The 18,634-nt window shown below is 42.2% G+C and overlaps 1 protein-coding gene across 7 annotated transcripts in view; it reads right to left on the bottom strand.

Moving 5' to 3' along the window:
- The window catches only part of Zfp462 (zinc finger protein 462), a 140,638-nt gene that overhangs the window by 49,886 nt on the left and 72,118 nt on the right, over positions 1-18,634 (bottom strand). For 4 of the 7 annotated variants that reach the window (XM_039111032.2, XM_039111033.2, XM_039111031.2 and 1 more), the window contains exons 5-7: positions 18,312-18,598; positions 15,116-15,234; positions 11,683-11,874 (exon numbers count right to left, since the gene is read on the bottom strand). In XM_039111032.2, the coding sequence (XP_038966960.1) occupies positions 11,683-11,874; positions 15,116-15,234; positions 18,312-18,598 (598 nt within the window). The other 3 variants (XM_039111037.2, NM_001427395.1, XM_063287930.1) reach the window with 2 other exon arrangements.

Genomic DNA, 18,634 nt, shown 5'->3' with positions numbered 1-18,634 from the left:
GGGAGGCTAAAGCCAGATTACCATGAAATTACAAGCAGCATGCATGGGCTATGTTTATATAAACACACAGAATAAATTTAAACAATTCAAGGATGATTTTGGCTATGGAATGAAAACCTATGTCAAAATTTAAAACAGTCATTAAGAACAATAACAGCAAAAAGGAGTTATTCTTTCTAGGGTTCCATTATGGAGGTTATAAAACAAAATGCAAAAAAAAAATACTGCAGATAAATTAGGAGAAATGATCTTATTTTGTTGCCATAACAACATATAGAATTCACTGATTTTAATGCATGTATGGGGAATTTCATTTACAATTCGACTGTCTGCCTGTGGTTTAGTTATAGTCACCATGATTCTTCGAAGGGAAGTCTGGTGGCATTAGTCTAGCTTGTGTACAAGGTAGACGTGCATTACTTCGTCTTTCTTTCTCCATTTTCCTAATTAAAAATTTACCCATGGGCAAAATTTTAAAACACGGTAAAAATCCGAATACTAATAAAATCACAACTTAAAAGTACGATAATTTGTGATTGCTATAGCTACTAATGATACAGCTGTGCACTGTTTTCCTCGGGACAAGAAAGATAGGTTGCCAGCTCCCTGCCACGTCATCATCTCTACTCCTATCTCCTCTCCAGAAATTACCATGGAATACTTATGAATACACTGACATTATACAGAGATAAATCTGAAGGATCTCACATTTATTTTTAAAAGCAAATCGGATTTGTGATTACCAAAGATAACCTGAAAAAACAGATTGGAAAAGATTGAGGTTAGAGCCAGCAAAATGGGCTAGCATCAGAAGATGGTGTGAGCAACGGAAGCGGGTTATTCAGGGTTGAGATTTGGCAACTGTACTGACCACTTGTATGTCAACTTGAAACAAGCTAAAGTCATCAGAAAGGGGGGAGCCTCAACTGAGAAAATGCCTCTATAAGATCAGGTTGCAGGCAAACCTGTAGGAGATGGGTCCTGGGTTCTATAAGAAGGCAGGCTGAGCAAGCAAGCCAGTAAGCAGCACCCCTCCGTGGCTTCTGCGTTAGCTCCTGCCTCCAGGTCCCTTGTCTTGCTTGAGTTCCTGCCCTACTTCTTTTGATGACAAACTCTGATTTGGAAGCCTAAACCAAATAAACCCTTTCCTCCTTCCAAGTTTCTTTATCAATGTGTTTTATCATAGCAGTAGTAACCCTGACTAACATAGCAAGTTTGAAGCTGGAGGAAGCCAGAGAAGCCAGTATCTGGATAAAGCTCCCCTGAATGGCTAACCTTAGGATCTGTGCAGGGCTTGGGGGGTGGAGGTGGGATGTAAAGGAAGGCTCAAAGCAGTATTTACAGAGAATTTGAGTTTATTATGCTGGATGTAGAGTGTTGTGGTCAATCTAGCTATAGATGGGCAATTGGATATAGGTGAGAGAAAGTAACTCTCACGTGCTGGGGAGCCCAGTTTTCATGAGTCTTACTTACTGGAATTCTAGAATTTCATGGATACAGATGGATGAGCAAAGAAGGCTGTGAACCTAGCACCAAGTTCACAGAGGAAGATGAAAGAACATTCTGGAATGTAAGAAAAAGATAAACTGGGAACACCAAATAGGGAAGCACGAATATTCCTGAGCAAAAAATAAGAGGGATTAAGTCACTGAGTTACAGAAAGTGAAAGGGGGGGGAGGGAGGGAGGGAGGGAGGGAGGGAGGGAGGGAGAGAGAGAGAGAGAGAGAGAGAGAGAGAGAGAGAGAGAGAGAGCGCGAGCGCTAAAGCACTGGCTGTGTAAGCCCAATGACCTGAATGTAATCCCTGTTGGGATTCACATGATGAAAAGAGAAAGCTGATTCCTCCAAGTTGTCCTCTAATGTGCTCTGTCTCACATACTCACACATACAGAGGCAGACGGATACACAAAGAGATAGCGAGAGAGAAGCCGACAGACTCACACACACACACAGAGAGAGAGAGAGAGAGAGAGAGAGAGATATGAAAGAGAGAGGCAAACAGACTCACACATACACAGAGGCATGCGGAGAGAGAGAGAGAGACAGAGAGACAGAGTGGCAGAGACAGAGAGGCAGACAGGCAGACAGGCAGGCAAAATAATGAAACACAGTGGTACTGCCAGTGGGGACAGAATTGTAGAAGTCAGTTGGCTCAGAGGTAGGATTATTGTAGAAATCTGCAGCAGCAGAAGTCTCGCATCCTGGGATACACACAGCCAGATCCCACCAGCTCTTCCAAATGCTACCCTGTTCATGGCAGCTTCTGAGCAGGCTGGTGAGCCTGTGGAAATCCCCAGGCCTTTGCAGAAGAGAGATGTTGCTTCATTGCTTTCTTTGTGATTCCTTTTGCAGCTCTAATTCAGGTCAATTTAAGAAATATTTATTGAATGGTCTGCCAAGTGCGAGGCCTCTGGAAAAAAATAGGAAGCAGTCCTTGACCTCAGTAGCACAGTTTTTCGTCAGACAGATATGGGAGCTGATAATTATACAGATATTTGGCAAGTCAAGAAATGGAAGTGAGTACAGGGGTCAAAAGCATACTTTGTACTTATCCCCTGGCAAAATCTCACTTTCAGCCCATTACTCTAAACAGTCTAGACAGTCTGTAATCTTGATTTTGTCATTTAACTTATAGACCAATTTGCTAAGCTTTAAAATGTACTAGGTTCAAGAAAACAGCAGAGAGATGGGCCTGGTTGTAGTATTTTTTAGGGGAATATCAGTCACTCTGAAAATGAAATTAACTTTTGATAGCAAACTTCAAAGGTCTTATACGATTCTAAAAACCCTGCCATGTATGTATGTATGTATGTATGTATGTATGTATGTATGTATGTGTATCACATGTAAAAAACAAAGATCTGAAGACTTTAACCACTCTGCATTTCTCATTGGGAAAGAATATTTTTGGCTTGTTTATCTTTAGAAGTGGATTCTCATATTTCCAATGTGTGTGCGCATGGTTCATCAGGTGACAGAACCCATCACGTGAGAACAAAATCACAAGAAGGAAAATGTATTTGCTATGGTTATTGTTTTTTAAAAAAGATGATTAAAACAATAAAATAAGTTCTGAGGATTCGTTTGTTTCTGTTTGTTTGTTTTGCCTATTCATGGAACAAACATGGAGACAGCCCCACAGCGAACACTTAGTAGAGCTTATACACATGATAGGGAGGAGGGGGTGTACAGGTGACCCCAAAATTTTATGCTAGGCACGACCATGAGTTGGTCTTTAATTATGAGTAGGTAAAAATGTTGCAAAAAGAGGGAAGAAATTTCATGTAGATTGTAATACATCGTTATTTATGATAAGATTAATTTTTCTATGTGCCCATGTATGAGCACATGTATGCTGTGCCCATAGAGGCTATAAAAAGGTCTGAGATCCCTTGGAGCTGTAGTTGTGATGGGCCGGATATGGGTATTGGGATCTGATCTCTGGTCCTCTGGAGGACCATGGAGCTGTCTCTCCAGCCCCTTCCTGACTATTCTGAATGCATCCTTATTCCTGCAGAGCCAGAGGCAGACTTTAACATACCAAGTGCTTGGAAGCATCGGGCATCTCCCACCAGCGCCAGGCTCCCTGGCTGCTGCTCTTTCCTATTCTGTCTGTTTCCTAACAAATCCATGGCCTTTCCTCAGTGTTAAATTCTTTCCTGTGCTGTGCTTCCATTCTCTTACCCCCACCACACACCCTCCCTTTCTCCAGCTAGACGGGTCTTACAGTTCAGTCCTACCATAAGCTCTTTCTCTTCCCCCATGTTCTCTGAGCCAATCCTGTCTCCTTCCCATAGCTACTAGCCATTAAAAGCTACATCATCAACTTCTCACTTTGTATTTCTGGTCCTTTAACCTATAAGCCTAGTCACTTAGGCTTTAAATATCAGTCGAGAACAATATCTCGTCTCTGGTTTCCTTCAGAAGATTCCAGAACCCCAGAGCACGCAAGAGCTATGTTATAGCTAGTCCATGTCATCGCCTAGATGTGCAGTTTTGCTGTTAGACCTTGATGGCTCAAACAGGCAAGGATACGAGCTTTGGATATAATGTGCAAAACCCAACTCCACCACATCTAGGTTTTGTGATTTTTGAACTCATCATCTCAGCCCTCAGGACTTCAGTTTCCTTCTCATAAAAATCAAATGAATCACTTGTGCCTCTCACTCGTGACACGTATTAAGGCAGATGATCAATTTAAAGCAATCAGCAAGAGTTAAGTTAATAAAAATGATTATTTTTAATCACTTAGGAAGCAAACATGGAGACATACAGGGTCCTTATATAAACCATAATGGATGGCTTTCTCTCTAGTCCAGAGGGAGAAAATCAGCAGCAGTGCTAAAAGCTAAGACTAGATGAAGGGTTTGCATGGTCTGAGGTCTCTGTGTGGCTTTCAGTGCAGTTGTGGAAAACTTGCAGTGTGTGAAAATAAAAGATGATGTAAGAGGCTTGGCTTGTGAGATTCATCTAAGAATATTCTGAGGAAGCTAAAGAACCTAGTGGTGGAACTGACTCCCAGAGAGCAGTGTGCTGGTATATGAAACTTAAGCTGGACCTTGTCTCCCTCCCCCCAGCCGCCAGCCAAACAGCTCCCTGGGTGGAGCCTGGAAAAGGATTAGAGCCCTGAAAGCCAGAAATGATTCCTTCCTAGGCCTCTGCAGCAAAGGACAGACCCCCAGTTGAAAATAAATACATCGTTCATCTGAGTTCTCACCTTTCATACCACCACGACCTTTCCTTATCTCATTTTTTATTGATCTGCTAGCATCACCACTGAGATTTTACCATAGGGTATGTCTGATACAGGATTCTGAGTGACTTAGGAAAATACACACACTATGAAGACATGCTTTCCAAGTCACATCATCAAAACTTAGAGAGCTTTTCTATTTTTTTTTTTAAAGAAAAATAGTAGTGGTTTTCAAAACTATCTTTAGTATCTTGTCATCTCAGCACTTAAGAATAGAAATTCTTTTCACAAGCTAGTCTTCCTCAGGAGACACATCCTTCACCCCAGCAATGCTCCATTTGCCCCAGCAATGCTGCCTTACATCTTTCTCTCTGAATCATGGTTCATTCCTACTGCTCTCCCTGGATTCTGTATTCTTCCTGTGCCACGGGTAAAGTTCTCTTACAAACAGCAGGGTTTGGAAGAAAAGAGAGGACTTCTAGGTCATACAGGTCTTAGGACAGCTTGAAGAGCTTCTGATCAAATTAAATCAAAGTAAAACAGGAAGCTCAAGGTAGGCAATGATATGAAAAAGAATCAAGATTATTTTAGATGATCGGAGTAATAATTGAATGTATTTTTTTAACCTAGCATGAAAAAGTAGGTTTCTTTTCTTCTAGACATTTCCCCTGGGGCTCTGGAAGGCAGAAGAAAATCTCCACCTAGCTCAGTGGGGCTACAAAAGACAGATGTGGATTATGGAGCAAACTCCAGTGTTGCTAGGAACTAGTTTTGTGTGTGTTTGGTAATATGTGATTTATAGTTCTGATGACCAAGTGTTTCTGTTGGCTTGGGGAACGGGAGATGGGCTTGTTGACTAAGTCCCCAGGACATGGAAAGTCCACACTTGAAATGTCGTCTAATCTTTCACACACAAAAATGTGGCTGGCTCATAAACACTAAAATTCACTGTGTAAATGTACAAAACTCTCAAACAACTTTTTAAAACTGTAAAGTCCCAAATCTGGGGCAGGTGGGTTTCTTGGGAAGGGTCTATCACACAGTCAGGTTTAAGATGGTCACCGGTTTGGAAGTTTCCTGCATTGCACTAATGCCAGCGCTAGTAGCTTATCCTCTGGAGACCAGAGTGCAAGCTAGAATCTCTCAGGCTACTTTGTTTCCTGGGAGCCAAAGTTTTTGAAGACTTTACAGTAGAACTGTCATTCTTTAAAATAAGCATAAAATAAACTCCAGACTGCATTCTATGAAGAAATTATGTCAAAGAGGGAAGGTTAGTGGTGTCTGGTCAGATAGTTCTTAGACCAGCAGAACCTATTAAAAATTATAGTCAAGCCATTAAAATTATGTCTTATATCCCATGTGCTATAAACGATGTAAATCTCTGTATCTTACAATTATTCACCCACAAGTCTCCATTTCACTGCTGTCATTTTTTTAAAGAGAGAAACCACCTCTTTTTTTTTTTTTCCTTCACCCCAGGAGAAATCTGATTGCAATTGGAACCTGCGTGGAAGGTCTGATGCCCTACCAACTAATTGGATCCTCTCAAAGGTTGGATTTTATGTCTGACCTATTTAGAGCTCTCAAAAGCTTCTCCTCAGAAAGCCGGCATCCCAGATCTCAATTTTTAGGTGTCAAGTATCGTAGCAGCCAAGGTTAAATGAGTTGATAGTTTAGAGATAGCCTCAACACTCTTCTCCTTCGTGCTTACTCACATGTAACTCACGCACTGGTGTTTTGAAGGCTTTTCCTAATGTCTTGCACTTGACACCTTGGAATATCCCATATATTAAATATGTTGGCCAAGACAAGAGTTGCACACAAAGTGGGCATCTCATAGCCATTACTACAATGCTCTAGGGAGAATAAAAGTCCTACTTGTCATCAACAAGTTTTTATTGGTCTGTTTTATTCTATGAAAAACCTTGGAGCTTGGATTTCATTTTCCCAAAACTTTGCATCTTGAGAAACATACAAAAAAACTGCCCGTTGTGGGTGACTATGTACTGGCTCTAAGAGGCAACTCGGCTACCTGGCAACCTTCTAGCAATGCCCCTCTCTCTCCAGTCCTACCATGCTGCTACCGTCTTATGACGCTCTACTTCAAGCCTGAGTTCCCCTCCTCCACAAAGGACAGTGACAACATTTCAAATACTACATTAAGGAAGATCTGTTCACTACAGCAGAAGAGTTGCATCAGATGCTCTGTGAGAACATCTCCCTGTGAGAACAGTCCCTAAGGCTTCATCTTCAAATTGTTGTTTTTTGAAACTTTCTCTTAAATGGATAGAAACTTAACACTGGGATGCATAGTTCTGTGGAGTTGGGTAAGCACAGGGACTCAGTACTGTCAATTGAATTGAAAATTAGGAAGCTTCCAGGAAACCAGTCACAAGAACATTGCATTTCCAAAGTACCAACCCAACTGTCTTATGGTATATCCACAAGGGCAAATACAGACCTCAGAAAAGGGACAAAAGAATAATCCAAAGAGTTAGAAATCAGCCTTCAAAGTACGGGAGGGAGAATCACAAACATATAAGGAGAAGCAGCCAGGGAAAACATCCTTCCGCATACTCAGGGAAGCTTACTCAACAGGTAAAGTCGGAAGGATGAACTTAGCAGCTACAGAAATGGTTGGGAACATCAGGATTGGTTATTGAAAACATTCTGCAATGAAGAATGACTGAAGTCAACTTTGAATGAATAGAGAAGACTGTGATTTTCGGATATGAGTTGTCTATGGTTCCTCAGGAAGATATGCCTGTCCCCCAACCCAAATAGTGCTAGTCAAAAACTCTATAATTTAGAGTTTTAAAAGGGCAGCTAAAGCACAGAGCATCTAGGAACAGTAGCAGATGCCTGTAATCCCACTACTCCGGAAGCCTAGGCCACCAGGTACCTGTACAAATTGAAAGCAGCCTGTGCTATGCAGTGAGTTCAAGGCCAGACATACTTAAACAAACAAATCACATTGCTCCATACATTTTCTTGCTACCTCAAAATTACCAAAACTTAAAATATTCACATAGCTTATTACATGTTTTTTCTTAATAATTCACAAAACCAAAGACTTCTCCATTGGAGGGGTGTCATGCACAAGTTCTTTGTGTTTTTCTTTGGAATGATGATAACTAGGTGAGCAAGTGGGGAGCTCAAGCCTTTATTTACATTCGTTTTACACTCACGGACCCACCTTTTGTCTTAACAATCTCATGGTAATGAATTCCTAAAGTAATCAGTTGCATATGGCAGAAGTAGACGGGCAGAAGAAATCTTTTATTTGCTTGCTCGCTTACTCAGTTTGGCCAGGGGAAACTCAAGGAGGAGAAAGGCAGGAAGGACATGGCTGAATTTTCAATTACACACATTCATTGCTCACACCTCATGCCGCCTCTCAGACTTAAACAAACCTCACGGCTAAACTACATGCCCAGCTTTCTTTGCTGTTTTACAGCTGTGCCTCTATGCACTTCTCTGGGCTGAAAGCAGAGACTTGGAAACAGCCTGAGAAAAAGCAGCCAGTCCTGTCTTTTATATGGTAGGAGAAGGAACAGAGTAAACACACTTCCCTTTGTTGACAACCTTCCTTGTCTCCCCCTAATGCATTGTTTTGAATAGCAACTGAGTGCCGTTTCCTATTATTTAATACACAGCCCCTGCTTTTCTTTCCAGCAACTGATCATGCAAAGTATTTAGAGGATCCATGAAACATGTCAAGACTGACAGCTCCAAGCCCAAGAGCCCTGCCGAGGCTCAGAACAGGTGTGTGGCCAGGCAGCTGGGGTTGAAATCTGCCCTCTACCCCTCATCTCTGCTTTCTTGGCTTCCCTCCCCCCTCCCCTCAGTGCATCCCTCTGGGTTAGGATTGAGAAGAGCCTAGACAGAACCTCCCCTTTGGACCTTTTCCCTCTGCCAGAAAGAACTGGCTTGTTCTCAAGACAGCAAGCATTTGCCTGCTGCAAACAGCGATGAGCATGTCAGCCCATTTTACTCTCATCGCTCACGAGGGATTTAGATAGCCAAGGACATACTGGCCATTTCCCTCGGTTTATGGATCTCCACTCCCTTAGGCCTGCAACACATTTTTGGTTCGTGCGTTCAGTGTCCTGGCATCCGCAGTGTGGGAAACCCTAACTGAGAGCCAATAGCCCCACAGCTTCTCCCTATTAAAATGTGCAATTGGATTTCACATGTGTGTTTCAAACACCATTCTAAGCATGATTTACAGGCTACTGTCTAGCCCCACAGCTGTTTTTCCATCCTCCAGACTGAGCTGCTTCTAGGAATCCACCACCAGCTCCCTGGCAAACAGTTCTCCTAGCGTGGGCCTAAGTCATTCCTGGCCGAACTAAACAATGTGAGATCTATAGCAAAGCTTGAAGAAAACACTTATCGAATGCACAAACTATTAATTATTCTTTCCGCATAATTATTCCTCTGTGAGAACAGTCTATTTGATGCCACTTTTCTGTTCGCCCCACCTCCTAATCAACTTTTTTGCCATCAAATTAAACTAATCGTGGCCTGGTGCTTGGATACAGGTTATTTATATATGTTAAAAACCGTACAGGTCCAAGGAGTTTTATGTGGATCTCAGGAAATGGTTACCACCTAGAGCATTTACAGCAAACGTGTTCTTTCTCAAGATAGCGCATAACGACCAGCAGTGCATTTAGGAATTTGCCTTCCTGCGGCTGTGCGCTACAGTCTCATACTACAGTCAGACTTCGTGCTGTTGAGACACCCTCCCCTCCCCACTGCTTAGCTTCTGACTGCCTCCCCCAACCCCCACCAGAAGAAAAGATCAGGCTTCAGGCTTGGGACTGGAGTAAGCTGGTGTGTGCAATGTCTTCCAAGAATTTCATTTTCTAGTGCTGGGGGGCCAGCCAGACACTGTGTTTAGTTAGGGCTTTTCTGGGCCTACACGAGCTTAGGGCCAGTACAGGTTCAGAGAGCTGACAGAGCCCAAGTCTTCTAAGCCTAGGTAGAGAAGGATGATCCTACCTAAAGGATGAGGAAGTCCATAGGATCCTATAGACTATAGGATCCCCTTATCTGGTGACTGAGACCCAACTTGCAAGGAAGATAAAGAAGGTTTAATATCAAGTGAATTTTCCCAGGAAAAGGCTTTACTGGGGAATAGTATTTAAGTAGATCAGTTTTACCCAAATGGTTGTTGGAGTAAAGCTTCCATTTCAGATTTTTTTTTTTTTAAAAAAGCCAATTAACTAAATTCACGTTAATAAAAAACCTTACGATTTAGGTCAAATTAGATTTTGCCCCCTGGCCACAATATACTACCACCCCCACCAACCCAGGGAGCAGAATTTGAGGGTGAAGGGGGTTATTTTCTTTATTCTCTCACCATAAACCGCATTGCAGTTTAAAGTACTATAGCTGTGGAGGCTGTATGGTCATTTTCTCCTAGTCATTGTAAGAAACCTCCTTGTTAGCCGTTCTTAACTCTAAGGGCCGTCTGACACTCAGGGCTTCTTATTTTATTTTAATTTTGGTCTTTCTGTTCCCTCCTGTTCACAGACTTCATGTCTAAAGATTACTAATTACTGTTTTGATAAAGCAAGACTTAGACTCCATTGACAAGTTAGGCTATCAGATTCTCAAGGCAGCTTGGAGAACTCTTGATTTAAGCCCTTCTGTGAATGAGTCCAAACCCACACCTGCCATAAATGGTCCCAACAACCACAGCTCTAACCAGAAGATGAAAAAAATCACAGAAATAAAATGGCCACTCATTAACACTTCCTGTGTGTCAGACACTACAGCAGGCATTTTATATGTGTACCTTGTCTCAGTCTCTCGAGACAACCAGCTGAGGCCTACATATGTCATCACCATACAGGAATAGAAACCAAGACTGCCCAGGGAAACGTGACTGTCAGAGGGAGACGATGAAATCCAGGCCTTTGTTCCACTTTCTGTCTACTGAGCTCTTCCCATGGATGGAACGATAGATCTTAGGAGAGCTATAGACCACAGCAGTTACGGTCTCACACATGCTGCAGAAGGTATCAGGCATCAGAGCAAAAGGAAGAGTTTCAAGCTCTCCTATGCTACTCTCCATTTCTCCACTAAGGAGCCGATCTTACATTCTGAGCAAGCTGATTGGTCAACCAGGTCAGTTTCCATATGTACTCTGATAAAAATGAGATGCTATTCCTTTTTGCTCCCAGTGTTATGCTCACTGACTAGCTCCAAGTCGACACTCTGCATTCTTGACATGCTTTGGTAGCATTGCCAATGAGCACATGTCTCTATATCTTTTTTTTTTTAAGATTTATTTATTTATTGTATATAAGTACACTGCAGCTGTCTTCAGACATGACAGAAGAGGGCATCGGATCCCATTACAGAGGGTTATGAGCCACCATGTGGTTGGTGGGATTTGAACTCAGGACCTCTGGAAGAGCAGTCAGTGCTCTTAACCTCTGAGCCATCTCTCCAGCCCATGTCTCTATATCTTTCTGCCTGTCTTTCAAAGCTATGAAACAAAGCAAAGCAGTTCTAAAACCATTTCCTAACTGATATTATAAGAAAATGTTGTCATCCCTACATATCATGTGACCTCCCCATTCATTTGCTTTCCCCCTTCTATTCTGACACTCCTTCTTTTGGTTAATTGCCACTCTCCACACTTCACAGAACATTTTCTTACAAGACAAGATATAAAAACAACAGCTACCCTCTTGTATTCCATTTCTGTCCCAGTAGAATCCACCATAAAAGAAGCCAACACTGGCACATCCTACCCAGCACGATGCTTTAATGGTACCCATGGACATTAACACCAGGACATATGCAGATGCTGAATGCGTGCTTCTTCCTACTCCGGGATCTAGCGCTTTCACATCTCTTTTTTTATTTGAACCATTATATTTTCACATAAGAATACCCTTAAGAAAAAGAAGAATCAATCCTAGCTCACCCCAATCCTACATGTTTGACTCCACCTTGGGAACCCATTCTTACCATTGGAGTCTTCCACTTCTTCGGCTGGAGTAGCCTTCTGAGAGGAATGGTGGGCATGTGAGGAGAGGAGACTGACAATCCGTGGCCGGGGAAGGGTCAGGGCTTTTCCGTGGACCTTGAGGGAGTGTTCCTTCAGCTGGCTGATTGTCATGGTGGAAAATGAGCACCAAGAACATTTGTAGGCATGTTCACCTAGAAGAAGATGTGGTGAGGTAGACAGGAAAGGTGGGAGTCAGGAGAGAGAGGGCTAGAAATCAAAACCACACAGTGAATTGGCTCCTCTAGAGAGGTGATCTAAGGATGCTTGGTCTAGAAGTCCTCCAAGGTCAACTCCCTACCCATTCTCGCAACCACAGTCCTGGGAAAGAGCACTCACAAGCTCAAGGTAAGGCCACCTGGTCCCTGTCAATCTCCCCTTCTTCCTACAGCAGTACAGTTTTTAGTACGATCCCCACCCAGTTCACCTAATTCAGAGAGGGTGCCTCAAACTTCTTCCTCCTTCTCTGCATTAAAACTAATCAGGGAAAGTTTCTTTTAATTCACAGAAAATATTAGGTTTAATTCTTTGTCTCGGTGGCTTTTTCAAACATAATGTCCCTTTGTGGGAGCCCTATTGTATTAATTCTCGATATTTAATTCTGTTGAGCTATGTAGCCCCTCATCTGACACATTCTTAACCATTTTCTCCCCACATATATTTGGGGCAGAGGGGAAGCTCATGGTGAAACCCCATTTTCTATATAATCAATACTCTAGAAATGCAACATTTCTTTAGGAGGAAGAATTATGTGTGGTGAGCATAAGTGGGAAGAGAACCGTGCATACTGTTTTCAGCATTGAATAATACATTTAAATAGAAATACAGCACAGAAAGCCATGACCAAATCAAGACAAGAGTGTGGCTTACCTTTGCTATAAACCAACTTTCAAGTTCATTCATTTTAAGAATGAACTTATTGGTGAGTTTCTCTATTACTGGACAAATATACACTAGTCTGATCAATCTGGAAATCAATCTCCTTTTCAGAAACAACAGGTCAATTGGGTCCCCAATCTAATAACCCTACCACTGATAGTGTCTATTAAGAAAATTGCTTACAAGCCAGGCATGGGGGTTCACATTCATAACCCCAGGATTAAGCTAAAGTGGAAAGATCAGGAGTTAGAGCACAGCCTGGTTGCAATAGCAAGATACTTTCACAAAAATCCCAATGAGTAAAGAAGGGAAGCAGGGAGAAAGGGAGGGAGGGAGAGAGGGAGGGAGGAGGGAAGGAGGGAGGGATATACCCTTAATACAGAGAAGATTTTATTTGGAGGTTAATATTATTTATGGACTGGCAAGGTGGCTCAGTGGGTAAAGGGACATGTAGGCAAGGTACATGACCCAAGTTACAACCCTGGAATCAACATGGTAGAAAGAACCAACTCCTGCAAGACATCATCTGAATTACACACATACACACCATACACACACACACACACACACACACACAGAAGTGGAACATGGGCACACACAGAGAATAAAAAAACATACAAATTGATGAAAAATAATACTATTTATGCATGAAAAACATGAAAAATGTAGATTTTGAAACAAAAGAAAATAATTAGGCAACCGCAGGTATATCCTCTTGATGAACCACGATTAAAATAAATTCTTGTCGAACTTGTAATAAGACAGAAAATTAAGAATGAGTTAAAACATAAAACATTCGATACAGACATTCTAATTACAACTGTGGAAAATACTTATAGACAAAACAGTTAACAGGAAGTATTGAATATTAACAGTGGCCTTTATATAATAACATTATGGATGACTGAACATATTTGTTTTTCAAATTTTCTCTAATAAATATGTACTTAGGACACAACTCAAGTCATTTTGAAGAGCAATAAGTGTTATTAACATGAAGCCACCTCTCTAGCCCCTAATATTAATGTGCATTTTGATGCATGAACCTTGCTAGGTAGCTATGAGTCTGTCTCACAACCTAAGAGTCAAATACAGCACTGTTTAGCTCTAACTCAACAGAGTGCCAGGCGTGAGAGCACATGCCCATAATCCCAGGACTTCACTGGATGATGCAAGAGGGCTACTGCCACTTTGAGACTAACTTGGGCTGGATAGTGAGTTCAAGGCCAGCCTGAGCTACATAGCAAGACCCTATCTGAAGATATTAATAAAAATAAATAAAACCCCCAACTGAGAATAGGCAAGTTGGGAGACTTGTAGCAAACATACTGCTTTCTCTAAGGCAAGGATGTCTCTCGGTGGCTCCGAGTCACATCGTAGAGACTGAGATCCCGTGGTGTAGTGGGAGCAGAATTATATTGCTTTGTTTTGCTTTCTGGATACTTCCTGCCAACTACTGAGCGGAGGAGGCTAGCTAGTCAGTCAGCTCTAGGAACGTACACTCAGCTTACTGCTTTGAAGGTGATGCAGCATCTGGTTGGTTCAGAGACCTTCGCTGGGCTAAAGCATTCACCCAGCTCCCTACTGGTAAAAATGCCTCTGGCCTTGTGAATGAGAAAAAGCTTATGAGGATGTTTTCCCAGCCAAATAATTTATGATATACATGAGTACTAAAAAGTAAGGTGAATCCTGAAGCTATTTACTCCTTGGACTTTAGGAGAAGTTTCCCGGGGACATTAAAATACTATCAGAAACAAGCCTACATAACTAATCTCCTTGCTCCTTGCTCCAACTCTAGAGGGTTAAGGGCAGTTGTGTGGCTTAAGCAGTTTCCCTGTACTAAGATAGAATAGCTCAACAGGTCCAGTGCTCATGAAGCTGAGGAAAGATATGGGTGGTGAGTGGCTGGCAAAAGCGAAGGAGCCAAGCTTTTGTAATACTGCTCAAAGTGTTGTACAAAAGGCACAGAGGGAATTGCATAGTACCTACTGTTTGGGATGCTATAGAAATGAGTAAGCTGATGGTTGTCACAGCTTAGCGCACAGCCTGGGATGAATATTATGTAGTGACCAAAAACAACACAGCTCCTGGACACTCGTGACTCAAGTTGAAAAGACATGGCTTATCTCTGAGCATCTCCTAAGCCACCCCACCCTTCCTGAGTTTGTGTTAGCGTTTGTTCTGGCTCATGGAGAAATTTGCTTTAGTGGATTCCTTTTCAAACAATTCATAAAGAGTTTTTTTGTCATCCCATGATCCAGCCGAGGTAATTTAGAAATTTCTCTTAAAAACGAAACAGTCTAATTCTAAGCTGTTGAGGACGTCAGTAAAAAAAAGAACGGGTTACTTTGGTTTTATGAATAAAATTTAATTTTGTTGTCCTCTTTAAAACTGTACATGCAACCATCCCAAGAAGAAATTACATTCCGTTCCTATGGGTGAAACTTTCAGTTTCACTCAAGGCCGTGAGGTAGACAACTTGAGAGAGTACTGAAGGGCACCCAAGTACCAACTCACCAGCATGGGCTTTGAGGATGTGTGTCTTCAACCGGCTGTTGTAGGAGGATTTGAAAGAGCAGAGTTTGCAGCGGAACGGTTTATGGTGTCCATGATGGGTCTGCATATGGCGATCCAAGCTTGAGGTGGAAGAAAAGGAAAGCAGGGTTAAAAAACCACAGACATTTTACCACTGCTATTTCAAATAGCCAAATTCTAAGCTGATCCAAGTCTTCCCTGTTGTTTTCTAATGATGACATGCAACATTACCATAAATAGATAAATAGATAGATAGATAGATAGATAGATAGATAGATAGATAGATAGGAGAGTTGTGAGAGCCATTCTAATAGGAGGATAATCTGGAGGAAGAGATTAATGATCTTTTTAGAAGCCTAGTGTGTTCACATAACTGTAATCCTAGTACTTGTAAGGTTCAGACAGTAGCATCAGGAGTTCAAGACCAGTCTTGGTTACATGGCAAATTCTAGGGCAGCTGTATGAAACTATTTCGAAGAAGAGGAAGAGGAGGAAGAGGAAGAAGTAGAAAGAGAAAAAAAGAGAAAGAAATTTTGTTGGCTTGAGAGATGGATTCACAGTAACAGTTTTAGCAGATCACGATTTTTCTCTTCATAGAACATGGGTCACAATAATCCAAAAACAGGTTTTTCTGCCCAGCTCTCTAGTGAGAGTGCCTATCTAACTCACATAGAGAAATGGGATGTGGGTGGGGAGAGATGGGAGGATGGTGGGAGGTTAGAGAAACGTAGCAAGGGCTCCCCTTTCTCGCACCATTAATTCTACTTCCCTCAGGCAGGAATAAGAGGGAAAGAAGAGTTTAAAGCGGGTAACCTGCTCACAGGCTGCCACGTTCCCAGGATCGATACCAATACGGAGCACTATGCAACTGTGCTTCAGAATCATGTGTGCAAGGGGTGGGCTGGAAACCCCTTCTAAATACAACCATAGTTGCCATACATCACTCTTCCAAAAGCAGTTTCTGAGGACAATACTTAATTAGAATGAACCCCTAGTACTTCTTATAAATTATTAGTATGAAAAGTAACAAATGTAGCCAACTAGGTGTGGGATGTTCTTGTCCATGCAACCCAGAAACCGGCTTTCTGTTCTGAGTGACTGGCATGGGACTGTGGCTGCTTACCATTGAAACATGAAATGTCCTTCCAGCTCCACAGACATACTACCTGTTGGCTCAGGACAGGTGTCGTTGGATGCCTGTTAGCTAGCCTACACTCATCCTGTGTCCACAGACTCAGCACCTTCCTACAAAGCCAATGCTCCTCATTTCCATAAGTGCCCCTGCCATTTACCCAGACTCCAAACTGGATGCCACTTCTCTTTGTTATTTGGCCATTACATGGATGCATTCATGAATTCAATCCCCAACTTCTTAAATGATCTCCTATGATTTCTTCTAAATGAATCTCCCTGGCTGAGCTATACAGTCAGTCAGACTGCCTGAGACAGAATCCCAGCTCTTTGCTTATGAGCTATGTGGCCTCAGGAAAACTATTTAGTCTCTTCAGCCCTCACTTTTCCCATCTATACTATGGAGATAATAATGGGCCAGGCATAGCTCATAGGGGTGTTTTGTAAATATAAAGAGGTAATAGCTGAAGGTACTTAAGATAGTGCCCGCTGTATCAGCAGGTGCAATAATTGTTGGTAATTATGAATGTTACTCATTCCAGACTCTTCCTTTTGCCAGTGCAGTAATTATAATACACTAATTCCTGGCATTTATAGGCATCCTAATAGAATGTTTACTTGGGGAGCCAGGAGATAAACTCTACTATTCCTTTTCCCATAAGTGAAGGCTTATTGAAACTAAACCACCAGCTAGGCCTCAACCTAGGTTGACATCTTCTCCACCTTGGGCCCTCTCTTTTCCCTACCTTGAGTTCTTCTCAAACTAGACAGGTTCGAACTTACTGTTTTAAGACTTGACTCAAATTCCCATAATCTATGAAACCCTCTCAATTCTCCCCAAGTTTAGGGTACATTTTCCTTTGTTAAATTTCTCAGCATTTTACCCAAATCTTTTTTAAAATGTACCTTATTTTGTCCAGTTTTGGTTTTTTTGTAAAGCAATTATACCCCGATCATCACATTTTCCCAAGGTATAATGCTAGGCATAAATTATTCTTTTATTCAAAATAACTTACTGAGGGCCTATGTGTATCCTGCAGTGTGGTACAATACTTAAGGAATGGAGAATGCCAGTTTTAATGCCACTGTATGGATGCATGCAGGCAAAGACTAAATGTTAGGCTCTCTACCAGAGTAAAAAGTGTGTCATCTATCATACTCTCTAAAGAGAAACACAGCTCCTCCTGCTTTAAGTCATTCTGTCTGTACTCTGAAGCAAACAGATCTCCCTTGTTTTCAATTACCACAGAGATAAACAGTAGGCTAACTAGCTTCAATATTCTGTCAGTATTACAGGAAGAATATTTATGTAACAAAAAGTTTCCTTCCCTTAGACTCTGAGTTCCCACTTTCAAAGCTGTCCAAAGCATGGGATATTTCCAATTCTTAGACTCCCAAGACTTTCAGCAATTCTTGTGTGTGTGTGTGTGTGTGTGTGTGTGTGTGTGTGTGTGCGCGCATGCATATGACCATGCACTTGCTACAAACATGCAGAAGGCACCATTTGCAGAAGTCAGTTCTGACTTCTCTGTGTGAGTCCCTGGAGCTGAACTGAGACTGCCAAGCTTAGTAAGATGTGCCTTTCCTCACCTCTCCACCCTGCTGATCCTGATCAAATTCTTACCATCCATAACCCCCGTTACCTTCCAAAAATTCTCCAGTCACAAGGGTTAACTGAACTAATTTGCCATCTTTAAGACCTTGGCTTTCCAAACAGAACTTGACTTCTTCAAGTGATATTTAACTTTTGGCTAAATATTTGGTGGATCTATCAGGAAAAGCATCTGCTCTCCCGGAAACCATATCTTCCCTTGAGTAAATCGTAATGATTCCTCTCTGTCTCGGGTTTTTAAATGCCCGCACTGGCTACCTCTAATGCTGCCTCATCACTGCTACTCTTAGGTACACTTTATAGGTCAAGGTTGCAGCAGTTAGGAACAAGGAACTGAGTTTTCATATTCATCTGACTGTTTCCTGCTACAGCTTAGCTCCCTTCTCGAAGGTATGTTCTCCCTATAACAATGAGGGACTACCCAGTGACACTTACTTGTGTCTGAATGCAGAAACAAAGGAGCAATACTGGCAGCTGTACTTGTCCTCTCGGGTAAACATGGCCAAGGCTAGGTGACTCCTCTCATGAGAACGCAGCCCCTGCATGGACATCAGGACCCGGTCACATTGACTGCAATGGTATCCCCCCGGCCGGGTTTCATCCTCCAACATTCCATCAAGCAAGCAGTGTCCACCATCCACCCGGCCCACCAGTGTGCCACTGGCGTCTCTGGCTGCTTCAAATCCATCCAGGAACAAGTGGGAAGGGTCTTCGGCCTCCTGCTAAGAGAACCACACACACACACATGCCCCACCAAC

The sequence above is a fragment of the Rattus norvegicus genome, chromosome 5 (assembly GCF_036323735.1).
Source record: "Rattus norvegicus strain BN/NHsdMcwi chromosome 5, GRCr8, whole genome shotgun sequence".
Classification (NCBI taxonomy): Eukaryota; Metazoa; Chordata; class Mammalia; order Rodentia; family Muridae; genus Rattus; species Rattus norvegicus.
The sequence above is the reverse complement of the archived record's forward strand: the minus strand, read 5'-3'. Positions and strand labels throughout refer to the sequence as shown.